Source organism: Microcaecilia unicolor, chromosome 2 (genome assembly GCF_901765095.1).
Source record: "Microcaecilia unicolor chromosome 2, aMicUni1.1, whole genome shotgun sequence".
Lineage (NCBI taxonomy): Eukaryota > Metazoa > Chordata > Amphibia > Gymnophiona > Siphonopidae > Microcaecilia > Microcaecilia unicolor.
The window spans coordinates 572,580,657-572,593,997 of NC_044032.1; the positions used below are offsets into that span (position 1 = coordinate 572,580,657).

A 13,341-nucleotide genomic window follows, 5' to 3' on the forward strand; every position below is an offset into this window, starting at 1 on the left:
CAGCGAAGGGCAACTAAAATGATAGCGGGGATGGGACGACTTCCCTATGAAGAAAGATTAAGGAGGCTAGGGCTATTCAGCTTGGAGAAGAGACGGCTGAGGGGAGACATGATAGAGGTATATAAAATAATGAGTGGAGTGGAACAGGTGGATGTGAAGCGTCTGTCACGCTTTCCGAAAATACTAGGACTAGGGGGCATGCGATGAAACTACAGTGTAGTAAATTTAAAACAAATCGGAGAAAAAGTTTCTTCACCCAGCGTATAATTAAACTCTGGAATTTGTTGCCGGAGAAAGTGGTGAAGGCGGTTAGCTTAGCAGAGTTTAAAAAGGGATTGGACGGTTTCCTAAAGGACAAGTCCATAAACTGCTACTGAATGGACTTGGGAAAAGTCCACAATTCCAGGAATAACATGTATAGAGTGTTTGTGTGTTTGGGGGGGCTTGCCAGGTGCCCTTGGCCTGGATTGGCCGCTGTCTTGGACAGGATGCTGGTCTTTTCCCAGTATGACATTACTTATGTACTTATGTAAAAAGATGCCCTGATTGAGCAACTGACCACTGGAGAGATTAAGACACCTCCTTAACCCCTAGTGGCAGCTGTTTCCCTCCCTCCCCCCTGAAAGTGAAACTGAAATGGAATATCAGGATCTATGACAGCCTCAGGTACTATGGGAATTGTTAGCAAATCAGGAAACTAATCTGAGGCAGAGCCTAGTATTTAGTGCAGTTGACTTTAAACCAAAGGATCCATTCTTTTTTTTTCTTTTTTTTAATATAAAAGCCACTTGCAAGCCTGAAAGCTATTGAAGTGGTGTTCATTCAGGTACAGTATGTATTTTTATGTTCCTTCAGGGTTCACTATTACAAATTAACCCTCCTGTTTACAAAGCCGAGCTGGTGGCTGATGGTGTGATAATGTCGACACAGCTCATTCTTTGAATGGTCTGTGTCGTCAATGCCACTGGGCTTTGTAAACAGGGGGGGAGGGTAAGAGTTAAAGTGGGATTTCAACTTGGATACTTTCGTTTAAAGTCCACTGCACTAATCACTAGGTTGCCCCCCTGCTTTGCAGGGATATCTGTGGCCGTTCTTCTAAGAATGCTGCCAGACAGACGTCCTTGTCTCTGCTTTTTTGCCGTTCATATGTTGGACATTTCAGTGTATAAAATGGCTGTTCATGCTGGACGTCTTCAGCACACGAATGTCCATCTTATGTATTTTTGAACAGCAAATCCTGATGTATTTTCTGTTGGAAAATATATGTGAGATTTGGATTTTATGAACTACACGCCTTCATTCTGACTTGGACATCCTTTCAAAAATGCCCTTGTAACTGATGCAAGGGTGGAATTGGAACTGCTAAATTCTGCTCCTCATCTAATATTTGGTCAGCTAAAAACAGCTTTAGGGAGTTATACCATGATGTGTCTGGTTTGCTTCAGCCTCTTCCATAGTACTTGAATAGTCTCCAGTCAGGAAACGTTTGCAACAAAATTGCAGTCTATTTTTTTTTTAATGAATAAAATAGTTCAAATATTCAGACCTTTGGAACCACTCAGCTGGAACCTACTCTTGCCCTTTGGAACCCTTCCTGTCATAGTTGGTGAAGTCAGCGGGATGGAGAGTTGTTAGATTGGCTTTTATGTATGGTAAATGCATCTTTGAAAAAGGAAGTAATGTCAACTTTTTTAAAGAGCACTGAGCTTTACCAGATCTTAATGAAACTTTCTTTAGATCTGGAAGCACCCAAGAATTTTCAATTATTTCAAACCACTATTTCCTTGGTAAATTATTAATGGGTGGTCACTGGCATAGTATGTGAACAACCATTTACCAGCAGCCTGTCAAAAACGTAGACAATGTCCCCTATCTTGGCAGCATTATGTCCAGTGATGGCAATATTGAGAGGGATGTCAATTATAGGCTTTGCAAAGTGGCATCAGTATTTCAGCAGATGCATCAAATATGGGCAACAACAATTGAACGAACCCCAAAAAAAGTATAGGTACAGCATATATGCGTGTATATGTATACATATAAGTGTAGTCCAGCTAAGCACTAGTGAAAAAATGGTGCCTTAATACGAAGGTGTGTAGTTTGAAGGTGTGAATGGAAGGAGTCTGGATGGAGCTTGGGCAGGATGTACAGTTGCAAGCATAAATTATAGAATACTACATTTATATGCATTTTTAACAATCTAGGACTTTCCCAAACCTGGTCCTGGAGGCACCCCAGCCAGTCAGGTTTTTGGGGTATCCACAATGAATATTAATGAGAGAGATTTGCATGCAGTGGAGGTAGTGCATGCGAATCTCCCTTATGAATATTCATTGTGGGTATCCTAGCTGGGGTGCCTTCAGAACCAGGTTTGGGAACCACTGATCTAGGCATAAGCATTTACACTAGCTCTCTGGCAGGCATAAGTGGTCATGCCTAAATTTTACATATGTGTATATTTGGTTACTCTAGTATTTTATGAAGCTTAGTGGGCACCTGCTTTCCTTTATAGAATAGGCTCCACTTAGACACCCCTTTAAGGAATTGCCTCCACACATCTGGATTGGTATAGCATTGTTCCTGGACTTTCATGTTTCGTGAGTTATAAGAATGTTTTGGTTTGTTTGTTTTTTGTTTGTTTTATTGGTGAGTGTTCCATCAGTTACAATTGTATTTAAAATTGACAGATCTAATGACACTGATTATTTCAAGGCGTGCCTATTGGAATCCCATTTCTCTAGGTCTGCCTTAATTTTTGATTTGAAGATTGCAGCTGATTCAGAACACAGTGGCTAGGATTATAGGCTATTCAAAAGGAAAAGATTTTATGTTGCTGTTACTGAAGAGTGTTCCCTGGCTTCCAGATGATTAAGTGACTGGACATGTGTTGAGGCCTTTGTAGAGACCCCTACAGACCTACTGTGATATTTTTATATGTCTAAAAGGGAACTTTTGCAGGAGTGAGGTAGCTGTAGAAAGAACCTACTTACAGAGCAACTCTGCTCTGGAGGAGGGATCCAGAGATCACAAAACTCCAAAGGAGAGCTGCTCTGTAAGTATGTTAGGTAGTAGGCCTCTGTGAGCATTCAGTTATAAAGTCCTTGTAGGCGATCCCTTCCCCATTGGGCATGTAGCTACTGGAGTTCTCTGTCCTGTTTCTTCAGTCTTTCTTCCCTTACTTCTATACAGGGAAGGGTGTTGAGCTGGTTCCCTTTTCCAGCTCTTATTTTGTGCAAATGCAGATGCTGTGTTGGCTCTGGTAAATATGTGTCCTTCCTACTCTCTCCAGGTTTAGTGGCCATGATAGCCTGAGACCCTCTTCCTCTTAGTCAGATGTGGAGGATGGAGTCAAGCCTCTTCCTCTTGCAGCAATGGTACAGTGGCCGGGGAAACTAGAGCCAAAGACAAGGCTAGTCCCACCACACTTGGTATTTATACCAACACAGTTTTCCTCTAAAGTAGTGGTTGTCAACCCAGTGCTCAGAATTCACCAAGACAGTCAGGTTTTCAGAATATCCACGATGAATATGCATGAGATATATTTGCATATAATGAGGGTACTGCATGCAAATTTATCTCTTGTATATTCATCATGGATATCCTGAAAACTTCACTGGCTGGGTGTAACCCAAGGACTGGGTTGAGAACCCTTGATCTAAAGGGTATCTCCTCCTATAACTGTCCGTCACAGGTGGGATAACCCACCTTCTGTTCTAGAAGCTCTGAAAGTATTCTAAGTCAAAATGTCAACACCCCTATAATCTGGTAGAAAGCAGAACCCAGGGGCCTCTACACAATCAAAGGTCCTGTGGCCAAACAGTGAGGAGTTTGAGCGACTCTGAAGGTTATATGGCCTGGTCGTAGGAAGGATGCTGCCCTGGTTTGGCTGACACTGAAGGTAAAGTATCTAGACTAGAGGTGAGTGCTCTTGAGGAAGAGGTCATTGAACTAAGGGGTCTGCAGTCACATTCATTTATACAGACATCCCCCCCTTCCACTAATATGGGTACTTAGCTCGTATATAGAGAAATGAGCCTGTGTCATGCTTTTATACATGCTCGTTCAAACTTTTTTTATTATCACAGTCAACAGAATAAATGAAACAGGGTTTTAACCAGAGAAGGAGCTCCCAGTTTCTTAAAAGGTTGGCATGTACTAGCAAATATTATGCAGACAAGTTTAAGCTCTAAGAACCCTTTTCCATCTGCTAGAAATCATTTTGACATGCTGGCCTGCAAGGGTTCTCTGCTCAATGACTCCTTGCTGGGATCTGAAGCAGTGCAGAGTCTCACAGCCCTTTTTTAAATTCATGGTAGCATTGCTGATTACGTTCCAACACTACAAAGAACACTTCAAGTGCTGTCTCCTCTAGTAGCGAGCAAACACGCTAGGAATCTGATGCTTTCAGGAATAATTTGTGGCTTTTATGTGGGCCTAAAGTTACAAGCCTGGACACTTTATCAAAACCAAACAAAGTACATTGGACTTACTTTTGGTGTTAAATAGTCTGAAGAGAATTCCTCAGGGCAGCGCTGCTTGTAGCTTTGGTATTAATGGTTTATCATGAAGTTTTATTGGTGGCCCGAGAACACTGGCACAGTTTCAGAGCTGTCTCATTTTTTAACATATGTTATAGAATGTATAAAATTAGCTTGCAATAATAGCTTTTAAAAATGTCTTCTCATTTAAATGATGAGGTATTCCGCTCATCCCACATACAAGACAATGGTACATTTGGAACCGGTAGAAAGTACATGTCTTGAGAGAACGTTGTAAAAAGTTGACATAGCAAGCAAACGGAGGGTGGCTACTAAAATGGTCAATGGTCTTTGCCATAAAATATATGGGGAACAGACTTAAAGATCTCAATATGTATACTTTGGAAGAAAGGCAAGAGAGGAGAGATACAATAGAGACATGTAAATACCTCAGTTGAAAGAAAACTGGGACAAGAGGGCATAGGTTGAAAGGAGAAGGGGGTAGACTCAGAAGTAATCCAAGGATACAGTTTTTTATGGAAAGGATGGTGGATGTGTGGAACAGCTATCTGAATTCAGGAAAACATGGGACAAGTACAGTGGATATCTGAGAGACAGGAAGGGACGGACTGTAGAGCTTAGTAGCTGGTGTGGATGGGACATCTGGATAGATAATATACTACCTGATATTCAAAGCAATTTAAATGGGTAGGAGAGGCTCCTGCCTGCTTCAATCTCTTGTGGCTGCCAAACAACCGATATTCAGCGGCACTGAATATTGGCTCTGAACGGCCATTTCCAAAGTTGTCAGGTCAGGGTGGAATGGGGTGGAGCTGGGGGTCAGGAATGGTGAAGTGGTTGCTGGCAATATTCAGTGTCAGCACCTGCATAGCGAATCAGGTGAATTTAGGACTGCTCAAAAGCTGTCCTAAATTTAGCCAGTTAGCTGTGCATGTGCTAGCACTGAATATCGGCCAGAACCTGCACAAGGATTAAAGTGCTCCTCTGCCCCTCTGATCTACTTCTAACCTCTCCTTCCCTCAAAGCAGCCCCTCTCCTTCTGATCCCCCTCGCACTCCCCAAAGTAGCCTTCCACCTTCTAATCCCTCTCCCACCCCACAATGAGGGCCATACCCCCTCCCATCCCTCCCTGAGTCAACCCCATCCGTACCCTGCTCCCCCTGCCACTCAGAATCCCCCTCAGGCCTACTTGATGGCCATGATGATCCAGCAGGGGTAGTGGGGGGCAGGAGTGAAGCCCATTCGCTCTTGCCCTTAGTGGTATGTTTCCAAAATGGCTGCCTTGCTCTCTAGCCAGAAGAATTGAAACCTATGCCATTTTTTTATGGCTTTAGAAGGGCTCTAAGATGTTATTTTCTAATATGGTATGATGTGCTGTTTTAGTAATGCTTCAGTGTTTACACAGCTGCCAAAGAGCCCCAATTTTTGAGAGGAAGATTTTAGTACATGCCCCAAGACCCGCCCTACTGTGCTTTGGCTCCACCCACTCTACATGACTCCGCCCCAGCACACCTCAAACCCATGGCCATTTCAGAAAATATTTTATTTAATAGCCTAATACCCTTTTCAATTAGCTTTCAGAGGCCAAAACCTCCTGCCTCAGGTAAGTATAATGCTGTTATGGTATCCTCTCCTGACCTGAGGAAGGAAGTGGTGGTCTCTGAATGCTAATAAAAAATGTTTTAAAATCAGTGAAGATATCACCTTATTTTCTATTTTGTGTTTTATTTGCATTTATTAAACTTTATTAACACAGCTACCACATTACTTTATTCTACATTAAAATAAAATTTTCTTTACCTTTGTTGCCTGGCCATTTACTTTTTCTAATTGTGTTGCTCCTAGTCTCTTGATTCTGCGTTCCTTTGTCTTCTCTTAACTATCTTGCCAGGGTTTCCTGTCCATTTGTCATTTTCTCTCCTTTTTCTTTGTTTTCTTCAATATTTTTCTGCCTCTCTCTCTGAACAGATTTAATTCATTCTTTCTATCCATTCTTTAATTTCCTTCTTTTTATTTCATCTACCTATGGCTTTTTATCTTTTCCTCACCCTTGTTCACCCCATGCCCCTTCCTCTTATTCTCCAGTCTTTCACTACTCTGCCCTCTCCCCCCTTTTATCCAGCAGCTCCCCTCTTTCTCTCCCCATCCTTCCAGTGTTTCCCCTCTTTCTTTCTGCATCCTTACATCCAGCATCCTCTCTTTTTCTCCCTACCCTTCCATCCAGCATCTTCCCTCTTTCTCTGCCCATCCTTCCACTCATTTACCCTCTCTCCTGATCCTTCCATCTAGTGTCTCTCTCCCCCTCCTTTTATCCAGTGTCTTTCTATCTCTCTACCCTTTTTCTGTTCAGTGTCCCCTCTCTCCACATCCTTCCAGTCTCTCCCCTTTCTCTCTGCATCCTTTCATCCATCTCCCCTCTTTCTCTCCCTATCCTTCTACCCATCTTCCCTCTTTCTTTCCCTATCCTTCCCTCCAGCATCTTTCTCTCCCCATCCTTCCATCTGTTTTCCCTCTCTCTCCCTATTCTTCTATCCACCTTCCCTCTTTCCCCAACCTTCCGTCCATCTTCCCTCTTTCTCTCCTTATCCTTCTATCCATCTACCCCCTCTCCCAATCCTTCCATCCAGTGTCTCTCTGTCTCTCTATCCCCTTTTTTCCATCCAGTGTCTCCCTCTCTACCCTTTTCCATTCATCATGCCCCCCCTCTCTCCCCATCCTTCAGTGTCTCTCCTGTTTCTCTCCCTACCCTTCTTCCAGCGTCTTCCCTCTTTCTGCTCTCAGCCAGGATCCCCCCTTTCTCCCTATCCTTATCTCCAGCAACTTCTCTCTTTCTCCAGCCCTTCTCCATGTCTCGTCCTTCTCTCCATTCTACCTTCTGCCTCCCACTCCTCCTTCCACCCGATATTTGTTTCCTGGCCACTGCTGCTTCTCCTGTTGAGCAGCAGCGGCCGACAAAAAAAAAAAGAGCTAACAAACAAAAATATTTAAAAAGCAAGTGTGGCACCGCAGTTGCCTTCAGGCATGGGCTGTATGCTCTGCAGCCGGTCTTCTCTCTGTCCCTGGAGCGGAGCAGGAAGTCGATGTCAACTTCCTGCTACAGTCCAGGGGCAGAGACAGAGAGAGGAGAGAGGAGCGGCAGAGCTGACAGCGCATGCCTGAAGGCTACTGCGGCCCCATGCTTTCTTTTTTTATTTTTCTTTTGATTGCGGCCAATGCTGCTCAACAGGAGAAGCAGCAGTGGCCAGGAAATGAATACCGGGTGGAAGGGGGAACTACCACCGTGGTGTCTCAGCAGGAGACTTTTCTGTTTGGCGGGAATGCGGGAGATGACCCACCAAAGCGGGAGTCTCCCGCTGAATGCGGGAGACTTGGCAGGTCTGTGTTTATTTTGACTGTCTTTAGTGTGTTTTGTAAACCATCTGGAATGACTCTGCCAAGAAGAGGGTATATAAAGTTTGATAAATAGATAACTTGTTGTAGTCTATGTTACATGTATAATTGTATGCCCTGCCCATGCTCCATCCAGAGTCTGCACATGTGGATGCCCACATGTAAAACATGTGCTATCATAGCGCATTTTTACACAATAGTACATAGACACATATCCAGCATGTACATGTGAATGTGCACACATAACACATACATACATACATGTTAGTATTCTAAACATTTACATGCATAACTGGCTTGTAAATGTTTAGCATCTACTTTATAGAATTACCCCAATTATGGTGTTTTGTTACTAAGCCATGCTGTAGGCGCTAGTGTTTTTAGTGCATGCTAAAAATTAATGCACGCTAATGCTAGAGACACCCATATATTCCTATGGGTGTCTGTAGCATTAGCGCACGCTAAAAATGCTAGCACACCTTAGTAAACAGGGCCCTTTGCAGAATGCTTAATTGCTTGCCTTAAAGAAGTGCTCTCTTATACCCAGTTATCCACACAGGCACTACAAGTATTTCTATGGGGAAGATATGCAGTTCTAACCTGGTGAGAACTACTTGCACAACTACAATTGTAACATTGGTTCAGCTGTACTTCTTTCCAATGTCCATAAATAACATGTCTTCTCACATATACATTACCATAGTATTTTGACACAGGTTCATGAATTCTTTTCTTTTCTGCAGGGAAACTGAAGACATCTAAACGTAACCACCCAGCATCAACATGAACACAGGTATGCTGCTCAACTACTGTCCTGCGAGGTTTTAAATAATTTAGCACAGTAATTTAGTAAACAAACCGTGCAGAGACAAATGATCCAAACCATGCTGGAATTGCAACAACAGTCTAGTTTATGAATTGTGTTTGTTTTCAGGACAGCATGTGCATGTGTGTGTAGAGTGTAAATCTGTTGACAGTTCTTTGACCCTTGCCAGTAACACAGTAACATAGTAAGTGACGGCAGATAAAGACCCGAATGGTCCATCCAGTCTGTCCAATAGTCACATTCATTATAAATTCTCTATCATATCCCCTCTCTCCTGCTTTTCTTCCAAAGTATCTGTATTGAGAGCCTTAAGTCTGTCCCCATACACTTTATGAAAGAGGCTAGTGACCAATTTTATAGCCGCCCTCTGGACCGAGTCCATCCTGTTTATATCTTTTTGTAGGTTCAGTCTCCAGAATTGCACACAGTATTCTAAATGGGGCCTCACCAGATACTTATATAAGGGCACTATCACTTCTTTTTTTCTGCTGCCTATTCCTCTCCCTTTGTACCCGAGCATCCTTCTGGCTTTGACTGTTGCCTTTTCTACCTGTTTGGCCACTGTGAGATCATCAGACACTATCACCCCCAAGTCTTGCTCTTCCTTCATACACAGAAGTACTTCACCCCCTATACTATACCTTTCCCACAAGTTATACATACAAGTTAGCAGTTCACATATGTATGCCTTTCATTTTTGAAACCTATATATACACAGTTTTTGGAAAAAACAGGACCCTAACATTTTTCCAAATAACCCAAAAACATCCTACTGCAGCAGAAACTTCTGCCTGAAATTGTAGTACTTTATTTTTCAACTGGATGGCAATCCAGCGCATCAAGCTCACAAAACAGTTGAGCTCTTAATTAATGAAAGGGAAAGGGGAAAGGTAATGACCTAGTGGTTAGAGGACTGGTCTTGAAGTCCAGAGTGGTTGGTTCAAATCCTACTGCTGCTCCTTGTGATGTTGGGCAAGTCACTTAACCCTCCATTGCCTCAAGTACAAACTTAGATTGTGAGCCCTCCTGGGACAGAGAAATATCCAGTGTACCTGAATGTAACTCACCTTGAGCTACTACTGAAAAGGTGTGAGCAAAATCTAAATAAATAAATAATGAGACTTAATATACTGCTTTCTGTGGTTTTTGCAACTACATTCAAAGCGGTGTACATAGTATATACAGGTACTTATTTGTATCAGGGTCAATGGAAGGTTAAATTACTTGCCCAGACTCACAAGGAGCCAGGGGCATAGCCAGACAACAGATTTTGGGTGGACCTAGGCAAGAAGTGGGTGGGCACCAAGTGTTCTCCCTCCCCCCGCCCCCACCCCCAACAAAATATCTCAGCTGGCAGGAAAACTCTTCTTTCCACTTTGGCAGTCTGTAGCAGGCATGTGCTGAAAACTGAGCATGCGTCTATCAGGGGAAAGTCTTCAGCTGGTGGAGCTTGGGATCCCCACCAACTACACTAAACATGTGCTACTGTTGGGTGGGCCCTGGCCCACCTGTGGCTATGCCACTGCAAGGAGCTGCAGTGGGAATTGAACCCACTTTCTCAGGATCAAAGTCCACTGCACTAACCACTAGGCTACTCCTCCCAGAATTCATTGAATCAATAGCTCAGTGGTGTCAAAGGCTTTGTTAATGTGTCAAAGTTGAAGGAGGACACTTTGAACACAAATTATGAATTATCTAAGAACAATTTAAACAATTGCAAAGTATTTTGAAACTATGTAATGGGTCCCATTTTTTCCAGACACCATGTATACATGCCACAGTAACAACAGGCCACAATAAAGGCTCTGAGCTGATACTATTTTTTAAACCTTTATGGCAACTAATCCAATATCATTATATTGACTCAAGACCTTAGTGATGACTTGTTTCACATAAGTTTCTCTAACTCATGACTCACTAATGTCATCATCTGTCTATATCTCACTTTTATTTGTCCAAGAACAACTTTGGAAGATCTTACCTCAACAAGCACCCAAGAATGCAGAGAATTCCTACAATTATTTTATTTTTTGTTACATTTGTACCCCGCGCTTTCCCACTCATGGCAGGCTCAATGTGGCTTAATTGGGGGTCTTCACGTACCAAACGCACAACCAACACACACTAAAGGACACACACTAGACATTATCACATATAAATTTGATCCAGACTTAAACCTTATACTAGCAGATACAAAATGGATACCCACACTGTGGTCAGACCACTACAAAGCATACATCTCCCTCCAATGGCGAACGAAAACCACAATTAAAAAACAAGAACGAACAACCTACACCACGAGAGGAAAAATAGACCCGGTAATATTCTGGCAACAAATCTACTATAACGGATGGACAACAAATGCAGACACAACCCAATTCCTCCTACATGGGACGATAGATGCAGAACAATATTAGACAACATTGCCCCAATTCAAACCAGAACCTCGCACAGAAAGAACTCAATACCATGGTTCAATGAGGAACTGAAAAAACTCAAAACACAAGTTAGGAAATTAGAGCGTGCGTGGAATAAAAAGAAAGACAATCCCACACTTAACGCCTGGAAACAACTCCGAAGAAAATATAAATACACCATAAGACAAACCAAAAGACTATACTACAAAACTGAAATTGGACCAAACTACAAGGACATACACAAACTCTTCCAACTCGTGAACAAACTACTAGACACCACACCAGTCACGAACAACAGCAAAGGCACACCAGGAGCTGACAACCTTGCAAAGTACTTCAAAGAGAAAATCATACAACTGCGACTTAAAATACCTGTCAGCCCCATCAAATACGCTACACTCCTAGATTGTCTAGACCTAAAAGAAATTTCCAATGAAATCAACCAAAGTCTACATATCATGCACTCCTGGGCAGATGCATTTCACTTAAAACTTAATGCAGAAAAAAAACAATGCCTAATACTCACCTCTCAACACAATACGAACAAATTTACCACCATCAACACACCAAAACTAAATCTACCAATTTCGGAAACCCTAAAAATTCTTGGAGTTACCATTGATCGGCAACCAAAAAGATGTTCCACTCAATGTGGAAATTAAAAAGATTAAGATCATTCTTCCCAAGGACCGTCTTCCGGAATCTGGTACAATCATTAGTACTCAGTCATCTAGACTACTGCAACTCACTCTACGCTGGCTGCAAAGAGCAAATACTCAAAAAAACTCCAAACAGCCCAGAACATGGCAGCCAGACTCATATTCGGAAAATCAAAATACGAAAGTGCAAAACCCCTCTGAGAGAAGCTACACTGCTCCCACTCAAAAAACGCATCACGTTCAAAGTATGTACCCTTGTTCACAAAATCATCCATGGCGATGCCCCAGCCTACAAGTCAGACCTGATAGACCTACCACCCAGGAATGCTAAAAAATCATCTCGCACATTCCTTAATCTTCATTTCCCCAATTGCAAAGTTCTAAAATACAAACTAATGCACGCAGCATCCTTTTCTTGTATGAGCAAGCAATTCTGGAACGCGCTGCCACGCAACCTAAAAGCGATCTATGAACTGACCAACTTCCGCAAACTACTGAAGACCCATCTCTTTGACAAGATACACCACAAAGATCAACACATGTGAAACTCCCCACATATATCCAGAAATGTTTAATAATGCCTTCTGTTATATTACTATCATGTATTCCATTACCATGCAACCCAAAATCTTTCTGTAATACCAAATATCTTTTCTCTTCTTATTTCCACTATCCATGATGTATTGTAAGCCACATTGAGCCTGCAAAGAGGTGGGATAATGTGGGATACAAATGCAATAAATAAATAAATCATTTATATGTGAGTATTTCACCTATAGTCTGGCCTCGCTGATAAACAACCACTGGCCATTCCTAAAAACAATCATAGACAGTTAATATATCCCAATACTTGAACATCAAGGAAGTTATTGAGGAGGCATGAGGTAACATAACATAATATTACATAACACAATATCTTATAGTCCGCTATCTACCTTTTAGTTCTGTGTGGATTACAAAAGATAAATCTGGAAATTACCAGAGATTAACAATGTTATAACATATAAAATTCCCTTTAAAATTTACAATAAAAACAATGACAAGGTAATAAATGACCGATAATCGTTAATATATAGAACTTAACACAAATTTCCTAAACAGTTATGTTTTAATTATGTGCCTAAAATGCCTGCAGTCTAAGAGGCAGATGCACTAAACGTTTTTCATCGTTAAATGAGCCCTCGGGGAAGAATTTCCGATCCTTTCCATGCACTTAAGCCTATTTTCCGACGACAGTAGCAGCTAACGAAAACGGAATGGAGATGAGCAATTAGTGTGAAAACCCCATTGAAACGACATGCACTAACCTTTTCCGATTGCCTTTACGCAGGAAAAAGGCAGGAAAACTAACGAGAGGTCTGGACCTCTCGTTAGGACAGCTCTGTGCCAGGAAAAAGTGTTAAGTGAAAAAATAAACAAACTTTGAGCCAATCCCAGCGCATTAGCAGAGCTAAAAGCGCTGTGATTGGTCCAAAGGACCTCAGAAAACACATAAAAAAATAAAACTAAAAAAAGGATCGGGAGGGGGCAAGGGCGCTCATCAGGAGCGT

The 13,341-nt window shown here is 42.1% G+C and overlaps 1 protein-coding gene across 2 annotated transcripts in view; it reads left to right on the top strand.

Annotated features, from left to right (window-relative positions):
- SORBS2 (sorbin and SH3 domain containing 2) overlaps positions 1 to 13,341 on the top strand; it is a 610,065-nt gene that overhangs the window by 268,507 nt on the left and 328,217 nt on the right. For both annotated transcript variants that reach the window (XM_030191487.1, XM_030191488.1), the window contains exon 3: positions 8,633 to 8,682. In XM_030191487.1, coding sequence (XP_030047347.1) covers positions 8,673 to 8,682 — 10 coding nt within the window. In that variant the 5' untranslated portion in view covers positions 8,633 to 8,672. The remainder of the gene's footprint in view (positions 1 to 8,632; positions 8,683 to 13,341) is intronic.